Source organism: Diorhabda carinulata, chromosome 5 (assembly GCF_026250575.1).
Source record: "Diorhabda carinulata isolate Delta chromosome 5, icDioCari1.1, whole genome shotgun sequence".
Taxonomy (NCBI): Eukaryota; Metazoa; Arthropoda; class Insecta; order Coleoptera; family Chrysomelidae; genus Diorhabda; species Diorhabda carinulata.
The window spans coordinates 2,975,552-2,998,218 of NC_079464.1; the positions used below are offsets into that span (position 1 = coordinate 2,975,552).

The 22,667-nt window shown below is 31.9% G+C and overlaps 1 protein-coding gene across 4 annotated transcripts in view; it reads right to left on the reverse strand.

The window, feature by feature from the left end:
• The window catches only part of LOC130894225 (furin-like protease 2), a 217,984-nt gene that overhangs the window by 132,637 nt on the left and 62,680 nt on the right, over positions 1-22,667 (reverse strand). For all 4 annotated transcript variants that reach the window (XM_057800875.1, XM_057800873.1, XM_057800876.1 and 1 more), the window contains one exon: positions 21,389-21,683. In XM_057800875.1, the coding sequence (XP_057656858.1) occupies positions 21,389-21,565 (177 nt within the window). In that variant the 5' untranslated portion in view covers positions 21,566-21,683. The remainder of the gene's footprint in view (positions 1-21,388; positions 21,684-22,667) is intronic.

Consider the following 22,667-nt stretch of genomic DNA (forward strand, 5'->3'; position numbering starts at 1 on the left):
TATCTGTATCAATCGCGTCATCTATTTATTGCTATATGTTTTATTATAGTACAGGCACTCAAATAATAATTAAAGCGACCGATAAGGGATGTTTCGATTTAATTAATTTATATAATTCGTACTGAATTTAATTTATGTAAATTACTGTGGAACGAAGCCGCGTTCATAAGGAAGTTTGCGTTAAGGAATTTACAATTTGACCATAAAAGATTTCCATACTAATAAAGCTGTTGGATAACGGGTAATTACCGTGGAAAACAAGGATAAGAAAAAAGAAACGAGAGGGAATTACATAAATTAACCGAGAGTTTAGAATAATGGAAGCGTTTGCATAATAAATTTTGTTAAATATTTATCTGTATAATAATTGATGTACTCGTATATATGAACGAGATTTTATAGTAATGGATCATAGATAAAACGTGAATATAACGAATTATACATTTGGCAACGTCGTTTATCTACTTGGGTATATCCTCGCGACCAAAAAACGTTTTGAATTCGAAGTTTACACGTTGAAAACGCAGATCGACAATAGATCAAAGAAAACAAGGAAAAGTTTACGATAAAGCGATCTTATTTTCACGATCAAATATGAATATCAAAAATCAATATTTTTCTGATGATACAGATCCAATCCAAGATCCAAGACCACTAGCAGACATAGTAGGCCTTAGAAAAAGTTCAGTGTACTAAATGTATAAATAAAAACCTTCCTTAAACCTCTAAACTAAAGCAGAAATATTTTATCCCGTCTCAATTTCTTCCTGCAGTCAAATATTTTTTTTTCAAGTACGTATCTTCATTATTTTTGATTTTATATTGCAAATCAAGTTAAAAAGTGCCTCATGAGTTTTTCAAAAGTTGTAGAATCGTTTTACTCCAGTTGTTATCAGGAGAAAATCTCCACTCACTTTCCATTTGGTTCACCAATGCTATGGACAGTCTGTTTTCAAGCTGATAGTACATTCGAAAATCTTTTTTCAAGCTCATAGTACATTCGGAAGTCTGTTTTCAAGCTCATAGTACATTCGGAAGTCTGTTTTAAAGCTCATAGTACATTCGGAAGTCTGTTTGAAAGCTTATAGTACATTTGGAGGAAGTCTGTTATAAAGCTCATAGTACATTCTGAAGTTTGTTTTCAAGCTCATAGTACATTCGGAAGTCTGTTTTAAAGCTCATAGTACATTCGGAAGTCTATTTTCAAGCTCATAGTACATTTGGAAGTCTTTTTCAAGCTCATAGTACATTCTGAAGTCTGTTTTAAAGCTCATAGTACATTCGGAAGTCTATTTTCAAGCTCATAGTACATTTGGAAGTCTTTTTCAAGCTCATAGTACATTCTGAAGTCTGTTTTCAAGCTCATAGTACATTTGGAAGTCTTTTTCAAGCTCATAGTACATTCTGAAGTCTGTTTTCAAGCTCATAGTACATAGTACATTCTGAAGTCTGTTTTAAAGCTCATAGTACATTCTGAAGTTTGTTTTCAAGCTCATAGTACATTCTGAAGTCTATTTTCAAGCTCATAGTACATTCGGAAGTTTGTTTTAAAGCTCATAGTACATAGTACATTCTGAATTCTGTTTTCAAGTTCATAGTACATTTGGAAGTCTTTTTTCATGCCCATAGTACATTCGGAAGTCTGTTTTCAAGCTCATAGTTCATTCATTGAAATTTCAAGGTTTTGGAACAAGCCATCAAGAATCTTGGGATTAAAAACGTACCAGAGGATTATTGTTGAAGAGAAACTGATTCGAATAGCTATAAAAAGAAAGCAAAAATTAATGGTTTTTTATTTATTTTATTGCCAATACCAAAATAACGTATTCCAATCAAGTTGATGAATATTTTCCAAACGAGACTTTTGAATATTATTATAGAGGTTGTATTTTCTTTTTTTTTCGATAGTATAAAGTTTCGAAATCTGTGTCGTACCAATTCGTCTCGTTTATTTTCAGTATATAGAGGAAAACAAAAGAAATCGGAAACAGCGAACGCGACATAAACCCCATGGGGCGCGCCAAAGAAAACCAGATCTGTTCTAATTTCATATTGTCGGCTTGTGGTCAGCGGGAACGTGATAGAGGTGCAAAATAATGCTTCGGGGACCATAATGCTGACATATTATTTCCAGTTTGTTTTTGTTATTTATCTCGGCGTGCTATATTTTTCACTGTTTCCCTTTTAAGAGAATCCGCATATTCGTTATACGAAATTTTCTTCATAAATTATTTATACGAAAATAAAACTGAAATTAATGATTCGATATCACAAGACTGTAGATTTTATGTCTTATTCAATTAGAAAAAAAGCAAGTAGTTTATGGCCAAAACAATAAAAAGTCAAATTGTTCTGAAACTCCTAAATATTACAAACGAAATCCAGAACTTCAGTTGTTATCGAAGGAAGGATTCATCAAAAAAAGCTTCTACTGACCTCCCCTTTTTACAAATCGTCCCCAAACGAATCCTCCGGATGAATCTGAACCTAAAGACAAATGTTTCCAAGTATGTATTTCGTTAATGTGGAAACTTTCAACATCCTACCAATTTGTTGGTGTGTCTAAACTTACCTGCACAGCAGATGATTTGTACCTAACAAACTACAAGGCTTTCCAAGTAAAATAAACAACGTTCCCATCGATTTTGAAGCGACTCTCCACAGCTTACGTTTCTGTATGATTGCCATCTAAAGCTTCTTCTTACCATTTTTTTCTCGCTTCCCCCTTTTTCTTGTACCACCTTCCATTCCTCCAATCACCCTTCCCTGCATCCTTTAAGTATGCCCCAATCATATCACTCTTAGGGCTTCTATGTATCTTGTTATTGATGGACATTTATACAAATCCTTCAGTTTTTAATTGTTTCTTACTTCTCAAAGTCTTTCACTTGTTTTTATTCCCCCAAAAATCTTCGTTCAGCCATTGTTATTAGGTTAGGTTAAGTTAAGTTATGTTTTATTTTTTTATTGACATTTATTTGACAGTATTGCTCCCAGGTATGCGAATTAAAAATTTTTTTCTATCTACTGAGTCATAAGCCTGTTTAAAATCTATAAACATAATTTTGAAGGCTTACAAGATCGTCCTGATGGTAAATATTTGATCCCTTTCGTTTTTTGAAACCTCCTTAGTACTTAATACCTCACAAATTTAGAAAAAACTTCGTACACCACATCCAGAAGTAATTACATGTTAGTTTAATAAATACATTATTTATTTGTTTTTATGATTTTTTAATTAGCCTGTATTTGGAATAATACAATATATAATATTAACGTCAAGTGAGGTAGGACATGCTTATCTGAAGGGCTATGTGCCCTTAGCCCCCCACAAATAACTATGAGTATGCTATATGAATTTGTGTTAATTAACGGAGATTTCTCACAATTTGGCAACGTCGAAAAGAACAATTAGTCAGAATGAACTAGCGTCTTTATCTATGGTATATTTTTTCGTTTTTTGAAAGGTTTCCGAAGAATAAACATCAAAAAAACACGCGTCCAGATGTAGTTCAACCCCAATTTATAATTTTATGTAAAAAAGCACGTTTTAATGTTGAAAAACACAACGTAATAAAAACTTTATTCTCTTCATATTACGACGGTACATTTTTAAAACTCAATCAAATACCCTTCCCCCCTACAAACCCATTTTGTTACATTCAAAGCACCTTTTAACATTTCAACTTTATATAGTTTCCTGAAACTCGAAACCCCGAGCGGTTAGTGTATATATCTCACTGATTTTTATTACTTTTTAAGGGTAATAATCTACATATTCTGTTCCGTTATCAAGAAGATACGGGGAAAAAAAATAGAAGGGAAAGATCGGATGTTCTCTAAATATGCAACGTCACGTTCTCTTTTTAAACATCGGTTATCAGTAACGCGAAACGGTCGAATTTTAGTAAAAAAGGAGAAGAATGACGTAATCCAAATTTTCAATTAGTAGAATCTATTTAATAATCAGAAAACGAACATTAGAACGAACCACAGTTCTATATATTTACAAATACCAAACGGTTCATAGATCTACACTTGGTTAACAACAAAACGCGATCTAAGCACGTTTTATAATCAGAAAACGCATATTAAAACGAACCACAGATCTACACTACAGTATATTGGTACTTTCCAATAACTGTCAGTGTAAACGTTAGAACGAACCTTAGATCTATAACCCTGCAAGTACTAATTGATGTATTACCTGTCAAATTATAGATCTACAAGTCTATTGGTAACTTTTCAGAATATGATCATTTTATTTTCACGTGAGGAGTTTCGAAGGTTTTTTTTTACAATAGTTTGTGATCTAAAACCATAGATCCACATCAAGAAACGAGAACAACGTAATGGCGAGCAGTCACAACGTATCAGTTGAAAAAAAACGTTTTTGAACGGTCAAATGTACGTCACTGTTTAGGAGCGTTTTTTTTGTCGTAAATTATTTAAAATATTAAGAGCCACGACCAAAGTTTTGGTAAAAAATTCATGGATCAACCCCAATCTCCACGCCACATTTAAGTCAACTCGTAGAAGATAAAGAAAATGAGAGAAAAGTCCAGGAGGTTAGTTTAACAATTTAAGATCGGTCGAGCTCATATTTTCTGTTATCGCAATTGAATTTTGATGATATCGAGTATCTTTTTAAATGTATGTACTTTTTTTTGAAAAACCAAGTATGGAATAAAAAATTTAAGCTACTGAATCGAACAATCAAGTCGTTTATTTTCAATTGTCATTTCTTATATTTATTTATCATTACTTAGCACTATTCAGTCGCAGTTGCCGAGTTTAAGTCAATATAGACATAACCTCTACGAGGATGGTCTCGAAAATAGCTAGCACAACAAAAAAAAAACACAAAAATATTGAAAAAAAATATGTATTCAGCCCCAACCACTAAGTTGCTGGACTTCCTATATCGTTCGGTCTCGTCGAAACTATCATACCCAATATTTTACTGTTGTTAACTACCGCCATCTCTAGGTCAGGCTGGATACTTCTGGGACTTTATGCAAGATGTTAAATTCGAGATCGACTATCTTGTGATTGAAGTCGATATAAAAAAAAATTCAATTATGGCTTGTTCTTTTTTTGTTTTTGAGAGTTTTTAAGGTAGTTAATTTGTTCTATACATTAATTCACCGTGGAAGTTTGCAACTCCACTTATTCATATTACCTAACAAAACTCTACGTCCGACAGTTTGGTCGTATCTAACGAAAACTTTTCGAAACTAATACCTATTTCGAGGCAAAACAACAGTTAACTATGTTGCATTGTCATATTTTTTTATTTATTTATGTTTGTTTTTTTTTGTTCTCTCTTGAAAATAGTCGTGTTCTTAACTGTGTATCAGATTTATAAGGGTTGTAAATTAATTTTTAAGTTCTTTGTTTAAAAATTGGTTATTCTAAATTCAGTTTAGCTTGATATTGATATTTGGAGTTTATTTCGTTCCAAAATTGAATTAAATACACTAATTTTTGGTGAAAAATTTAACTTTTCTATATTTTATATAATCAAAAACTGAGTTTTGAGTTTAAGTTGTTAGAATTTTGGATTTTTGAGTTTACCTGAACTTTTTGTTGAAAATTGGTTAATATAGATTTAATTCATTAAAAAATTGGATTTTCTATTCAATTTTAACAAAAAATGATCTTTTTTTAAGTTTATTTTTGACAGTTGACATAAACAAAATCGTATACGCTTCTTTTTTTCGTTCTCATCCATAGTTTCGTTAAAAAACATTTGACAATCTTTTCTTATTTGACAATTGTCATAAACAAAATCGTATACGCTTCTTCTTTTCGTTCTCATCGATAGTTTCGTTAAAAAACATTTGACAATCTTTTCTTATTTGACAGTTGACATAAACAAAATCGTATACGCTTCTTCTTTTCGTTCTCATCGATAGTTCCGTTAAAAAACATTTGATAATCTCTTCTTGTTTGATTATCCCACCGAAAAAATAAATTTCCACTCGTTTTTTTCATTTTTTTAATGGAATAATACGAGTTGAATATTCATTCCACACCGTTCACGTATAACTACAACTTTTACCTTTTCATTTTGAAGATATGTATCCATCGGTGTAATTTATCATATACAAACGAACGTTCCTGATCCTGTTACTTACTTATTATTCAACCAACGTTTCGGCAAAGAATATGAACAGTACGTTGAAGATATTCTTTATCTATTTTCCTTCATAATATCATTTTCAGTGGATCAAATTTGACGATAGATCCATCCGACAGCGTTCTTAATCTTAATCGTAGTTTTTTTCACAGAAAATTATTTTCAATTAACTGAAATAGATCTCCTTGTTTAACCCTATTTTATATAACTAACAACTTTTTTTATATATTTTCTTTCGTGATTATCTGAAATTAGTAGTAAACAATTAACGCTTTGTTTGATCAAACAGATTGTTTGTTTACGTAAATTCCTAAACTAACTTTTAGATGTTTAACAATGAATTTACGTTTCCATCAACTTAGTCTTCGCGTCAGTTCAAGTTAGTTCATATTGGCTTGAGGTTAATAACCATTGATCTGAATTAGTTTGATTGTTGAATAGATACAAAGAATATTCATAAATGAGGTAAGATACAGCTGTAAAAACAAAAATGTTCCCACAAAAGACATTTTTTTACGTTTAATATTAAATCTGACTATAATGAAATTAATGATTGTGTCGAATTTGTCGAATTACCAATCACAAATGCGAGCAAACTCTGGAGATTCATCCTGAACCACTGTAGGTTGCATAGACGCGTTTTGGTAGCTGATTTCACAAGTTTGCACTTCTCCAAAGAAATGGATCTCGATAGATTGATGCACTGGGCGAATTGGACAGCTCAGCAAAGCAGAGTGAAGTCAGCAACTTTTTTTCTAGGCTCTAAGCAGTCCAAATTTCCCGACAACTTCGTGAAGATGTAAAATTACATCACAAATGCAAAAAAAACTCTGGAAATTTGGATCAAATTGGACAGCTCAGCAACTTTTTTTCAAGGCTCCAAGCCGTCCAAGTTTCAGATCAACCTTGGAACTGCTCTTGTCTGTATTGAACCGAGCATCCTAATGGTATGCTTGCGAGCCGAGCTCCAAATGTGCGAGCATTTCAAAAATAGAAGAATCTGGACCTTTTGGAAGATTAGATAAACATTTTTTGGGCTTCAAGTTAAAGGTTTTCGTTTTTAAATACGGAAATAATTAATCGAGAACTTGGCATTATTTAATTGAGTCGTATTTTCTTTGTCTATACGAAATTTCTTTTAGCTTTGTCGACTTTTACCACATCTTATCTTTGTTTGGTTGATGAAGTGTTTACGTTTCATATAGTCTTCATCAACCATAAAAACTTTTATGGTTTAACTAAAGTTACATGGTCCGTGACAAACATACATAACACGGAGGTTTCTGTATTAAAAATTCTCATGATAGAAATTAGATTAAACTTTAGAAAGTGGTCAAAACATTTAACGTACGATGTAAAATTGCGAATCGCATTTTTTTTTCCACAACAACGCAATATTTATAATCTATTTTTGTGTACAAGACGGTGATAAATCATCAATCAATCAATATTTCCAAAAATTTTCATAAATATACCAGGCTTAAAAGAAATTTTTGATCTTTCATATCCATAAGCTATACAAAATTATATAAAAATGTATGGTTAGGTTAGGTTTGGTTAAAAGCCATTATTGACTGAATTATTAGAAGAAATATCTTATTGTAAATAACCTACGTATTAGATATACAATAAATCTCCTCAAAGACTTCTCTAAATAAACTCCTGTTTTAGCAATTTTTTCTTCATTTGAACAAGCTTTTTTTAAGATCACTTAATAGCCATTAGTCACTGGGGTCCAGATCTGGATTATACGGTAGATGCGGCCGTTTCTCCATGATTTTTACATTGAAACAATCCATGTATTGATTGTTTTTCCCTTTTGGAGATAGTCGATGTCCAATATTCCACGTATATCCCAAAATATTGAAGACATAACCTTAAAAGTTGAGTGTTGTGCCTTTGGACCTAGTTCACCGACTTCAGTCCATTTAGATGATGATAGTTTTGATTCCGGAGTGAACTGGTGGATCTATTATCACAATTCGATGCGAAAAATCTGATTTATTACATATAAACATGTACAAACATCAAAACGTTGTTTTTTTTGATCGACTGTGTCTAAATGCGGTACCTACCCGAAAAAAGATTTTTCTACGACCGTGCGTTTTAACCCACTTTCCCGCACGCATTTTAGATTTGAAAGTGTCACTTTCCCGCACTAGTGCAGATTATGCATGTTTTGTCCTTATTAGATAGTTTTTTACTTCGGAGTTTATAACTATTGTTACTGCAGGTAAATAAATATTTACGAAATACTCTATCAAATAAAATTTAAACCTTTTCTAGCTTTTTGTGGCATTTTTAATTTTTTGAAAATATAAAATGATAAAGCCGGGTTTGATATCACTTGCTATGACAACATAGGCGTGTAATTGTTACTAAAACATCAAAATTGTTCAAAACGTGACCGAATAAGTACAATCTTCTTCTAAATTGAACCACATTGAACCGAATCCGATACAATAATATTAATGGATTCATCCGACGAAGAACTTCCCGAAGCTATTTTGAAGGCTGCAAATGAAGCTAATTCCGAGCTGTTACTTGCCAAATCCATGAGAAGCAATAGGACCATTTTGTTACGTGGTGTAAGGTGAAAGGGGTCAAAACTTATGAGGAAGAGGTGTTTTTGGCGTATTTTTCAAACCTAAGTAAGGTTTTGAAATCTAATACATTATGGTCCCGCTATTCGATGGTAAAAAGTTTAGTAAAAATAAAACAAAATTTGATTATAGGAAACTTCCATAAGCTAACGTTGTTTCTTTAACAAAAAAATATTGGTTTTCGAGCACAGAAAGCGCAAGTTTTTACCAAATCCAGGGTATATCTGATGATTAAAGTGAGCACCATTTTTGCACTGGCTCTCCGCAGATCCGAGCTTGTAAATATCACTGTCGACGACATTCCAGATAAAGGCAACCAAATTGTTGTGAAAATTTCCGATTCCAAAAATCATCTGAAGAAATAAATGATGGAACCTATTTGACGTTGAACAGAAAGTACGCAGCTTTACCATCACCTACCACTACCACTTACAAACACTTTTGGTAATATGCTAGCAGAGATTACTGCATATTTACGCCTACCTAATCCGGAACGTTATACAGGACACAGTTTCAGACGTTCTTCGGCAACGTTCCTAGCAGACTTCGGCGAAGAAATAACCAATCTAAAGCGCCTCGGTGGCTAGAAGTCTACTACTGTCGCTGAGGGCTATTTGGAGGACCCCGAGAATCAGAGGAAAAAATTCTCTGCACTACAAATGACTTAAAACCGTTGCCGTCATCGTCTTCGTCATCTTTATGCGACCTGTAACCGATGCAAACCTCATCGACGTCATCTACCTTCCAGTTGAAACACAATAACTCCACTGGACCAGCAATTCTTACTACTCCACATAATGCAACAAATTGTGTTTTCAATAATTATATTTATAATAATTAGTAGTTTTTAGTTGAAGTTTTATATATTATTATGTTTGTTGGAATAAAAAAAATTTTGAAAAATGGGTTGGTAAACTTTTTTGTATAAACGGTCATAGAAAAAATAATCTCACGAAATTTAAATTTACGATTAGATATAACCAATTTCTGGATTTTTTGATGATTTCTGGACTAATTACAACAATTGGACGATCAGAACGTTCGCCATCATTGATTCACTTAAATAATTGTCACTTTATTATGATTAATCGAAATGTCCTGAAATTTTACACATTTTGAAAGTTGGTACTCCATAACGTCATATGGATTTGATAGTAACTGCCCATATATTTCAAATAGCACGTAAATATCCAGAATAAACCGAAATTTCAAATAGAAAATAATTTGATTGAAATAAATTTTGTTTTTATAACCAAATTTTGGTATAAATTACCGGCTAATATCTCAAATCCGCTACCTGGATACATACAAAGAAAATACGGAGTAACTTCATTAAATTTTGACATTTGACAGTGACAGCGCCATCTGTTTCAAATAGCACGTAAATATACAGGATAAACCGAAATTTCAAATAGAAAATAATTTGATTGAAATAAATTTTGTTTTTATAACCAAATTTTGGTATAAATTACCGGCTAATGTCTCAAATCCGCTACCTGAAAATATACAAAGAAAATACGGAGTAACTTCATTAAATTTTGACATTTGACAGTGACAGCGCCATCTGTTTCAAATAGCACGTAAATATACAGGATAAACCGAAATTTCGAATAGAAAATAATTTGATTGAAATAAATTTTGTTTTTATAATCAAATTTTGGTATAAATTACCGGCTAATGTCTCAAATCCGCTACCTGGATACATACAAAGAAAATACGGAGAAATTTCATTAAATTTTCATAAAAATGTTAGCATCAGTCTATTAAATCATACTTACATCCCCTATTACTTCATACAGTTTGTTTTTTTCCCTGTTTTATCGCTTTCATTAATTATCATAAATATAACAATAAAAAATTTTTAAACTTGAAATATTGACTGTCAGATATATCTTTTCGAAGTTGGAGTATTATTTTCACGAAGACTGACAGCTTTCACATTTTCTTGTAGAAAAAAAAGCTTCTTATACAGACGTAAGGGATTTTCTCATATTAAAAAGCTCGACTGGTTTCCACTGATATCAGAATGAATTTTTTTACTCACAAAGTGACACAAAACAAAAATGGTACGTCGACTTTCGAAATCAAAACTTCCGATTCAAATTATTCAAATCATTTATTGACATTTATGGTTTGAGTTTGGTTCACAATCCAACTGATCATCTCTGTTCTTGTAAAAACTTCCATCACCTTCAATGCCAAAAAATTAATCAATCAGCTACCTTCAAAGAAGTTCTGGAGATCTACAAAGACATGTCTGGTCTGGTCTGGTCGGCAAAGCGATGGTACAAAGACAAGATGCACTGAAAATCACCGGGTGCTACCGGACTGTCTTTGCACAAGCTGTCCAAGTACTTGGAGGTATAATTCGCTTTAGAAGATCAGATATAACACGACAGGAGCCGAATAGAGCCTTAAACTGTGGACCAAAAGGAAGTTTGAAGAGTTGAACTTCTAAATTACCAAGCTTCTTCATACAATGAAGAAAGTACAAATACCAGGTGATGCTGCGCAAGGTAGAATGTTGATAAGATGATAGACTTGGACAGATCCACCAATCAGAAGTAATTTAATAGTTCCTGGTTGGACGGAGATGTTATAAGATGGTTATTTAATATGCAGAAGAGTCCCACAGTTCTCCTGGTAGAATCCGTTACTTGGATATATAAAAATGAAGTTTGTGTAATGTAATAAACCAAATTTAATTGTTTCGAGTTTAATCAAGTTGCAAATTAATATTAGCGACCGAAATTCCAACGATTTACGCTTGAATGATTTCCAGATTTAATTTTCCCATTGAGATCACACTCGAACGCCTTCAGGAGTTAGATACGACTCCTGAAGGCCCGCCATTGCCGTTTGTCATATTATTTATTGTGAAACTTTCATATATGTATATGTACGATGCTAATTTCTATTTATTTCATTTAACTGGAGTATTAATTTTCCATTTCAATGAAACTTCGGAGGAGTTTGTGTTTGTTCCGTTCTTGTCATGAGGAAGAATGAAAAATCGATTGGGTACGTTCATTCCGAAACTCTACGAGAAAGATACAAACAAAAATGTTGAAATATCAAGTTTAATTCGACTAAATACTCCGGTCAAATTAGATTAAAAAATTAGAATGAATTTCTATCAAGCTCAAAATCAGTGAAATTGTTTAAAATACAATTGAAAATAAAATTTGAATGTTCCTTCATCATTTTCGTGTATGGAAAAAATTTTATTCAAGGTCAAAGGTTAAAAAAATGAGTTTTTCGCGGTTATCAGCAAAACTGTGAGTTTTATCATAAAAATACATTTGACAAAAATTACAGATCATAAAATTATCTACACAAAACGAATTAATACTGTTTTTCTACGACTCACCGTTTCTGAGATATAACGATTCAAAAAGTTGTAAAAATAATATTTCAGATTTACTGTCGTATTCAATGGCTTTAATGATTGCACGAGAAATACCAAAACTGCATACCAAATCTTCGTCAATTGATCAACTTATGACAGTTTCCACAAATCAACAGAAATTTTTTATAAATACAGTTCATTTCATGTTGTAAGAAAAGTTTTACATCACTATATCTCAGAAACGATGGGTCGCATAAAAAAAGTATTAATACATTTTTTGTAGATAATTTTATGATCTACAATTTACGTCTGCGGTATTTTCATGATAAAACTCACCGTTTCGCTAAAAATCGGGAAAAACTCATTTTTTTAACCTTTGACCTCGAATAAAATTTTTTCCATACACGGAAGTGATGGTAAACATTCAAATTGTATGTTAAATTGTATTTTAAAAGATTTTACCGATTTTTAGCTTGATTAGAATTTATGTAACTTCTAATGTCTAAATTGACCGGACTAAAACCTTTGACAAGCAAATTATTCAAGTTGACATCGAATCAACAAGTCGAATTTCTTTAAATTAGTTACAAAACTGATGTGTGAAATTTCTCATCCAAACTTGAAAATTTTTACTCATTGTAATTTTTGATCAGGAATGTTTTGATGTGTGATCAGTCTAAAATTGTATGATTTTTATAAAACCACGACAAATATCACACCGATGTTTTTAAACATATTTTTGTGTTGTTACCTGTCGAAGGCCTTTTCAAAATCAGTAAAACACTCACTGGACTTTTTTGGAGGGGGATATTCAGATCAAACGTTTCTTTACTGGTAATTCTACGTCTTTTCCATATCATCCACATATTGAGGATTTCATCTTCATCTAAAACATGTTTATGTTGTCTACTAAAGTATTAAAGTCTTTCTAGTTAAACATATCAGCACCTTTACTGCCCTTTTTATACGTATTAAGGGTGGAGATTGTATAGATTGTGTAATTCTATTTTCCAAGCAACTACCGCTATCTCTAGGTTAGATTCAACAACTGTGAAGTGTTCAGAAAGTTTGGATGACTACAGAAATTCATCCAACGATAAATCCTCAAAGTTAGTATAACAACTCAATCTATATTCGAGAGATTTATAGTTTGAACAACAGTACTAATAATAATAGGATGTAGTGCAATTGAAAATGCATATTGCATCATCTTTTTCTACAAGGTAAAGAACGCGGGATTCATAACAACACAGACAGGATTGAATGATCAGAAATGATTGCTATCCATTAATTAACACACAACAAAACGCGAAGATAAAACCAAATATTATGGAAGATTTTTTGAATTAACAAGTATTTTAAATAATCTAGTGCAGTAGATTTGTTCAAGTATGTGGTGATTACCTTCTTTAGACCAGCTTTAACACAAAGAAACTCCGATGCAGAGGCATCTGGATTCATCAAATAATCAAAAGAACTGAACAACGACACACCAAAATCTTCAAGGTACCGGAAGACACTTCTAGGATGATCGAGAAGGCATATATATAAACCTTGTAGTTTCAACAGGTTTTTTCCCACATAAACACATCAATGAAATAACAAAATTCTGATCTATTTTTTTTAGAGAGTCAATAATGAGGAATGGCTCTAAGTGTAGTGCTCTAGAAAGTACGTGGTTAGAGGTTTCGTCTTCTGTCCAAACAAAATCTTCACGTCGCGTTATCTGCTAGATCTAGCGTCTTCAGATGTCCAAATTCAGTAGATCTTTTCGGGTTCTAGTTTCTGTAAGTTTCTTTCTCCATTGTTCAGATACCATTAAAGGGCGTAAGTCCCATGAAGGGTTTGTCTGTAATCGATTTAACGAGATTATCAGCTATTTCATTTCCGTTTGCTCCGGTGTGTCTTGGTTCGGAATTGTAGGAGATTTATTTATGAATTTTCGAGTTTACAAAAATGCGAACTATAAATTAATATAACCAACCAAATAAATCAAAAATTCCACGAAATAAGATAAAAATAAGTATAGCCAAGGGATGAGTTGTCATTTAAAGAAAATTGAAATATACGCAAGCTTGCAGGTAATGGATAAAAACTTGTAGAAACCAGGGAATAATACATCATATTATTAGATTTGAAGGAGGCGGAAAAACTGTAAAATATGATTATAAATGGGCCTTCGAATTTGTTTTGTAACTTAAGTTTAAAAACTTTTGTTCTCGGAAACGGATGCGTTCAGAATTTAATATTAAAAATGTACAGATAAAGTTTCAAATAAACGTCAAATTCGTCTTCTTATTGACTAATTTCTTCATTACAATTGTCATATTTTCCATCAATTTCCTTTCTCCCTATCTCATAAATAAGTTTAATCCATTACAGTCAACAATCCAGACATTTATCCCAATTTCCAGTTATTTGAAATTCCCTTTCTGTTCTGTCGACTTCATGGCGTGTTTCGTTTATTGGTTTGCTGCCCTTGCAGTTCCCTTATTGTGGATTCTCGCATCGGATGTTTATAAACACGGCCGGAACTGATCCTTCTTAAAGAGCATTTTTACCTTCATCTATTTGGTATTCAGCTCTCGGCGACTTGTCATAAAGTATAAAAGGGATTTTCACTTCCTATCTCAAACTTTCGCCTTGTTTGTCCTATTCCCTTTGTTGATTTGACGTATTATGATAATGCTACACGAAAAAAAATGTTTCCCAGATATCGAAATATGATATACAGAAATAAAATGTACTGCATTGATAATCATTATTAACAGTTTTGAAAAAACATCGCATAAATTCTTCAACAACTACGAGGAATTTTGAAATCTCTGAACCTCCCTTTGTATAAGAACTACTGGATTATATTATATAATAATATAATCCAGTTAATATTATATAATATTATATATTATTATATATTAACTATGTGGATGTTGAAGTTTAAAGCAAAATGTCACGTGGTCGATTTAGCCAAAAACTGAAAGCCCTCTTTAACAACAACAAGCTTTGGACATTTGGAGCTCGGATTCCTGAAGTTGCTCGACTAGAAACGCTAGGAAAGGTAGAGGAAAGTTCATTGATATCAGAGCAGCTTTCGACATAATAGAAATGATTATAGAATGACAAATAAGACGTTAGAGATATCAGGAATCGAATTAGAACAAATCTAAATGAGGAAATTGATAAAAAGAGTAGAAAAGATCAATATGAACACAATTAGGATGAAATATCAAAGCAGAATTATTCGAAAATCGAAATAGAATAAACGTAGATATGACAGAAGAAAATAGTGAGAAAATTATGAAAAAAAACAACTTAATTGGTATGGATATATCTTAAAAAACCATCAAGAAATAAAATAAAGTGAAAACGAAATAAAGGGAATAAAAAACTTGATTTCCGGTAATAGATCAATAAATTCAGTATGTCAAATACTTTCAGATCGTACTACAAGTACCACGATTAGAAGTTGCGCGAAAATGACAATTTTAGGACAAGTGTGTGACGAATAAAGATCAAAATCTACGCCACGCCATGCGACAACGATTTACGTAGTAAAGTAGAAAAATTTTTAATACCATTAAGTAAACGTGATGCTGCGGCTGCGGTTTCGCTCAGCTAGAAAGAAATAATGAAAAACATAATGTTTTTCATGTCAATTCCAACATTCGATACAAATCCTAATCGGTTTTCCGAATTTTTTTCCATATAAAGGCGTCTTAACACGCGTCGATTACATCTGAGAATTTTGAATCGTCCCACGTAGGTTGGCGTAGCGTGAGGTGGCGTGGCGTGTTGGACTTGATAGTTATTTATTGGAATTGAGCTCAATCCTTTTGATATGGCGTTTACGAGGAAGATTAGAGTTTTGCAACGTTGTCAAATAAGTTTTATTATATCTTTCTTATCGTGTACGTGTTTTATACTGCCTAAACATTTTCACGAAATGTTATATATCATTTTTTGATCCCTCACGTTTAAGTTATACAGACTTGAAGAAAAAATTCGAATATAAAAGTTGGCATTTGAATGATATCTGCATGGAATATTTGATATAAATTATTTTTAGTCCAATAGAAACAATTTTATTCAACGATGAACAGATTATAATAAATAAAAAGTATAGGAATTAATCGAATATTAAATTATGTCACTGATTACGGATCTGTATTATCTATTATATTATCTAATGATTCGTTGTTCTTAGATCGAATACTAGTTATACAAGTAGAGTATATAGAGCGAGAAAATTGTGTCTTCAACAGAGTAATATCGTTTGTCAGCTGTTGCTGAAATCACGCGACATTCTACACTTTTAATCGGGACCGGACTACACATAAATTGTGCGATGAATATTACGAAATTTATTTGTAAATGCCTTCAATTTCAAACTGGATAAACTGTTTTGAAAATTTATTAAATGGCAACCCTCATAATTGCTCTTGATGAATTTGCTAAATACAAGGTGTATCCGCAAAGTAATTTCTATTTGGTTACATAAAAATTACTCGTATAATTACAGAAAAATATTTATTGTATAAAAATCTGTTTTCAACCATGTGGTAGCATATTCTTTCAGCTCGTCATCTTCCTTTTGATCACCAACGAAAGATTTTAGGTAAACGAAAAGGTAAATTCGAAAACATTAGCACCTTTTGACATTAAAACACAACGCTAGTTCTGTATAGCTTGGCGGAATTTATTAATAGTCTCGTGATAAACATGTACATTGATCTTTTGATCTAATGATGAAAAGTCTATCAGCAAATTGCCTTTTTTGTCACAAAAACCGGTTTTTAAAGGTTTAAGTTTTTCTAGGGCCGCAGTGAGTGCGTCAAAACTGCCCATCCGTTAGTTTTTGTGCGGAACGAAATTTACTTTGTGGATATACCTCGTATTTTGTATTGTCCAACCAAATAGTACAAGAATAAACGTTTTATAAACTTATTTAAAATACCAAAATACCATTGGTGAATTGGTTTTTTACAATTTTTACAGTGAAATTTACTAAATACGGATCATTTTTGTACATATTTTTTATAATTTAATAATATATTTCAATCTAACTTCATTAAAATCGAATTTTTTTATTTAAAAATCAATATATAAATATATTTTTTTAAATTTTTCAATTGGGCTTAGTCCTATACTGTCTATTGTATTGTTTCGGAACTTACATTGTGGGTATACCTCGTATATCGTATTATCCAACCAAATAGTACATGAATAAACATTTTATAAAGTTATTTAAAATACCAAAATATCATTGTGTACTGTTTTTTTACAATTTTTCGGATTGTAAGTGAGATTTACTAAATACGGATAATTTTTGTATATATTTTTTATAATTTAATAATATATTTGAATCTAACTACATTAAAATCGAATTTTTTTATTTAAAAATCAATATATAAATATATCTTTTTAAATTTTTCAATTGGACTTAATCCTATACTGTCTATTGTAATGTTTCGGCAGCGGCCAAAATTGCAAAGACTCCTTGTGACCGAATGGTAATAAGAAAATGTCGGCGGAGGCGCGGCTTAACAACCCGATTCCTTCACGTCGCGTCGACAACGTCTTCCGACGACATCTTGAGACTCTTGGGACACGTCCTAAATTCGTTTACGGGTCCATAACCTTGCGTCAGTTATACATATATTCGTATAGGGAGTACTTACAAATTATATATTCAATACATTTAATAAACATAAATCAAAATCTAATTATTATTATACTAAAAACGATTTATATAAAATATTTTTTTAAATTTATTTCGATATCTAATACAAGACTTTAACTATTGGTATTGAAAGTTCGATTCAAATCGCTCGACAATGTAAACAAAGAGTAGGACCGGCTCGGCCCAATAAAAATGATTTTTATATTATTAAATATCAACCTAACTTCATTGTTTTGCGTCTCTTTATTAATATATAAGTTGTTTAAGTAATTTTTATGTAAAATTTTTGTCATTAATATTATCCAACAATATAAATTTTCGTTGATTTATCTACGGAAAAAACTATTTGCCGTGCAAAAGGACCCTTGTCACCTTATCAGGAGTCCTTTAACCAGAAACGCAGCTCTAAATTTCCTTTTTGTAATTTCTCTCTAGAGGACACTTTTACCTCGGGAGATATACGGGGGGTAATCAGGATTGTTTCATAACATACAGTCACTTTTATCTTTATTGATTTAAATTATTATTCAAAGGGAATATACGGGACGAATCTGTAAAATGAAGGTGACAATCTAAAATTATTTTTGTTCATACAGGGGATCCACAAAGTACTAAAAACTAATACCTTTTTTTCCATTTAAGCATGATTAGTAATATGAAAACATATTTCTAATGTGAAAAATATTTTGAACGAAATATATATTTGGAAACGGTGGGGGCAAATATTACAAAAATGTGTGTATATACAGGACGGTCGATTACAAAAATCGTTTATTTTATATATTTAATTACTTTTGGAATATACCGTATAGCTAGAAATAATTTAACGTGCCTATAATTTATATACGAGGAGATAAAACAAAAAGTCAAGGAATTCATGTTATGGCGAAACTGATTAAAAAACGAGTTTTATGTCATAAGAAAACAATAAAAAAGAAGAAGCAGAACACCAAAAAAATGGTACGAGAGCTGGAGCTCAATTCTCAAGAATAGTTAACAAAAAGGTTAAATATTCGAGAATAAACATTCTATTTTGAGAAAAAAGAAAAATATGAATGTGGAAGAGTTGAAAATTACTGAAATTCAGTTTTTCAACTTATTATTTATATCTATAAATAAATAAAATCGTCTCTGATTGTATGGATATAGGTTAGTTCTTCGATATAAAACTTTCTATAACTAGATTAGCGAGATTTGTATTATATACACTTTTTAATAAAGTATCAGACACGTTTTTCGTTTTTTTTTCCAATCGAACAGATCGCGTATCTATATATAAGAAAAAAAATTAATAAAAATTGTCAGCTGTTACTGAAAACGTTTTTCCAGGACATTAGCTCTATTCAATTATACTCAGAATCATATAACAGAGAATTTGGAACGTATAATGAAATTTTTTACTAAGACACAAAGTATAGCACAAAGAATAATAATTTTTTATATAAATCCAATTAAATCAATCATTCGTTCACTTAAATGACATCAAATATGCGGAGCCCTATCTGTGGGTGCTCTCCGCTAGATCCACCTCTGGATTATACGAAAATTACGCGCTTCTGATGTGAACGGGTCTGTAAAACTAGTCACAAACATTGGAAACGAAAATTTTGCCAAAATATCTGAAAAGTACGAAGACAGCTATATGCAGCTGGAGCCTTGAAATCTTCCCCAACAGCTGTACTAGAAGTGAATCTAAATCCCCCATATCTCCAAATAGTACTGGAAAGCGTGGCAGGGAAAACGTCATCATAAATAATGATAGGGTTAAATGTGAAAGCGAATAGGATCCAAACACCATACAAGAAATGACAGTTCAGAATCGAAAATCGATTCTAAACTACGGATTTTTGACCTCGAATCGATTTTTTCGCTCACGTTTGTTTATATGTAATGAACTGGAAATAATTTTGTAGTCAAAACAAACTCATTAATGTTGAAGTACATAATTAATATAATCCTACAAACATTATAATGATCGTTATATGCTTCGAAACTTCGTTATTAGGATTCATAATTAATTGCGGGATACGGTTAAAATAATAATCATCGAATCGACAAACGAATTTGAATATATATTCGAATGAAATATTAAATAGCGTTTTCTGTATTGCTCTATTACCCAATCTAGCGTTTGATTGAGCTATTTTAATTTATAATATCTATTTTGATGTACTTCGAATGGACTGACAATCGATTCACAACCAATAAACTGATTAACTACATTTCTTAATCGTATTAATAATATTTTATCTATGATTATCTTTTTTTTTCAAGTTTTTGTAGTTTTATCAAGGTAGCAGCGTCAAATTAGCAAAAATCAATAAAAGATATGCAAAATTCATATTGTTGCCATTTAGTTGCTAAAACCGCTATTTTGTTGCTTAAATCGTTCGCGAAAAATTGCAATTAATGCTAAATTCATACAAAGGTAGTATAAAATTTCGATAAATCAATAAATATCCAAAATTTGTTGCTACAAGTAAGTACTACCGAAATTTTCGATCAGCAACAATTTTTCTAGTACATACTAGCTTGAACTTGATTTCTTGAACAAGAACTGCTGAGTAAATTGATTTGCTACATAGAACAATGTTCAAATAAGCCTAAAAAATAAACAACGAAAATCGGCCGATCAATTCGATCTGCAAAACACGTTTTTCGGGTTTCTTTTGACAACAATAACTCACGAACGAATCAACCGATTTTGACCAACTTGGCGGCGAACGACGTGGTTTTTTGATGTTAAGAGCTGATTAATTTTTGGAATCGATCGATAAAGCCGTTCAAAAGTTATTTCGAAAATGCCACATTTGAAAAAATTTTTTTCGATTTCTTAAATTCTACTTGTCCGAATCGGTTCAAATTGTACTCAAAATCCCAGTTTGGACAAGCCTTTTCGAACACACCTACATACAGACATACGGACATCATCGCGGAAATATTCAGGGAAGGATTTTAAAATGTCGAAATCTGAGGGAAACTCGATTTTCGAAAAATGGGGTAAAACCAATAACCGATTTTTTTTTAAATTTTCAATTCTCTTAGCGGAAAGCAACGAAATCGCGATTTCAGCAACTAAATGGCAACAAATTCTACATATTTTTTATCGATTTTTGCTAAATTGACGCTGCTATTTTGATAGAGCTAGTTTTTGTATTGGTTCTTCATTTGAGACAATTGATGTTTATAGTTGGGGTTTTAGTAGATTCCTCGAAAATCTCGAAAATAAACCAGAATAAATCGCATGTCCCGCAGTACCTGGGACGTATAGCTTGAAGAAGGCCCAAGAGGCAGATCTCTAATTAGATGGATAGACCTCAATAAATAAAATACTGCATCATTCTGAAAAGATTTAACAGGATATGCAAGCAAGGAAACAGCTTCTGAATCAAATATCATTGGAAACACTTCATCCTTTGGAGGATAATGAAAAGAAGAAGAAGAGGAGGATTTTTTTTCTTCCCCTGAAGCTGTTTCTAAGATACGGTCGACGAGGTTTCGTGAATAAAGAAAGGAAAAATCTTTTACAATTATTGTTAATAAATTAATCAGTCGAAAGCTATTAAATGATGAAACCAAGCATCAAGATCCATCAAGCAAATCCAAACACTTACCTGCCCTCTATTGATGAATCCGTGTTTAACAGCAATACCGTCCGCAATCTCGACGCCATCTGGTATATGAACTGCGAACTGGTTGTGATACGTCGTCGGTTCATTTTTTTTCGACTCGATATTCATGATAAAAGACGAGATAATAAATATCCACCAACCGATGCAGTTGTTTACCATAATTACAAATATTCTAGTGAACTGTACCACAAGAAGAATCTCATATAATATATTGAGAATTGAAGAACGTTTTTTAGGAATAGAAACGTAGTCATATGTTATCCAAACTTCAGTTTACCTGTAAAACAAACAAAAAAAAATAGTTATAAATAGAAAAATAGGTAATACAACGTTTAGAACAAGAGATTTTATCGATATTTTCATCAATTTTTTACGTGGAACAACTAATTAAACGTGGATCATCTTCAGCATCTTGAAAATACTCAATTTTTGTAATTTTTCCAAGTTTCGTGTGAAATTTTACAAAAAAAACAACCCCTATACAAACGAAGATGACGGCTATACTGATTTATCTACAAAAAGACATCGCAATTGACAGAACAAGCTTTTGGTTAATCTTTGACGCATGCGTAGTTCTCTTATAACAGTGCTAGTTTCGTTACGTTAATAACGACACCTCTTAAATATATTTTTGATTCGTTTTCATAAACAGGACGTCCCGCGTAACAATCCACATATGAAAATGGTGTATAGGCGATGATTGAGGGGAATTTACCTCTATACCAAGTTGTATCCACGAAGGATGACAGTTGGACCCGAAATTTCGAAATTATATGATATTAATAAGGGAGTTAACTAATGATAAGTACAGCCGAAAGGTTGCGAAAATATGAATTCCTTGGGGTTAGAATTCGGTACAGAGGTGAATTGCCCTCAATAGTCATATTTTCCGCGTTGTAAGTTAATTTTAGCGAACACCCTGTTGATGAAACTATTTCCAACGAAACGTAACTTGGATATATTACATTAAGCGTGTTTTCCATAAATCTCAACATACTTTTTTAAATAAAATGAACCTCAAATTAGCCACGACAAAGTCTAAATGATCTTTTTTAGTGAGAAGAATCCCTGTAAATGATTACTCGTCATTTTGTCGGGACGTCTAAGATGATTGTGGTAAATTCAGACGATTGTCGTGAAAAATTCGAGGTCTTCGACTTTCCTTTTTCAGTTCTTCTTCTTTCTTTGAGCGCCTTACTATACCAATCTAATCATAATATTCATTAAAGTGATTCGCACTGTTTCATCGTATTTTAAAAAA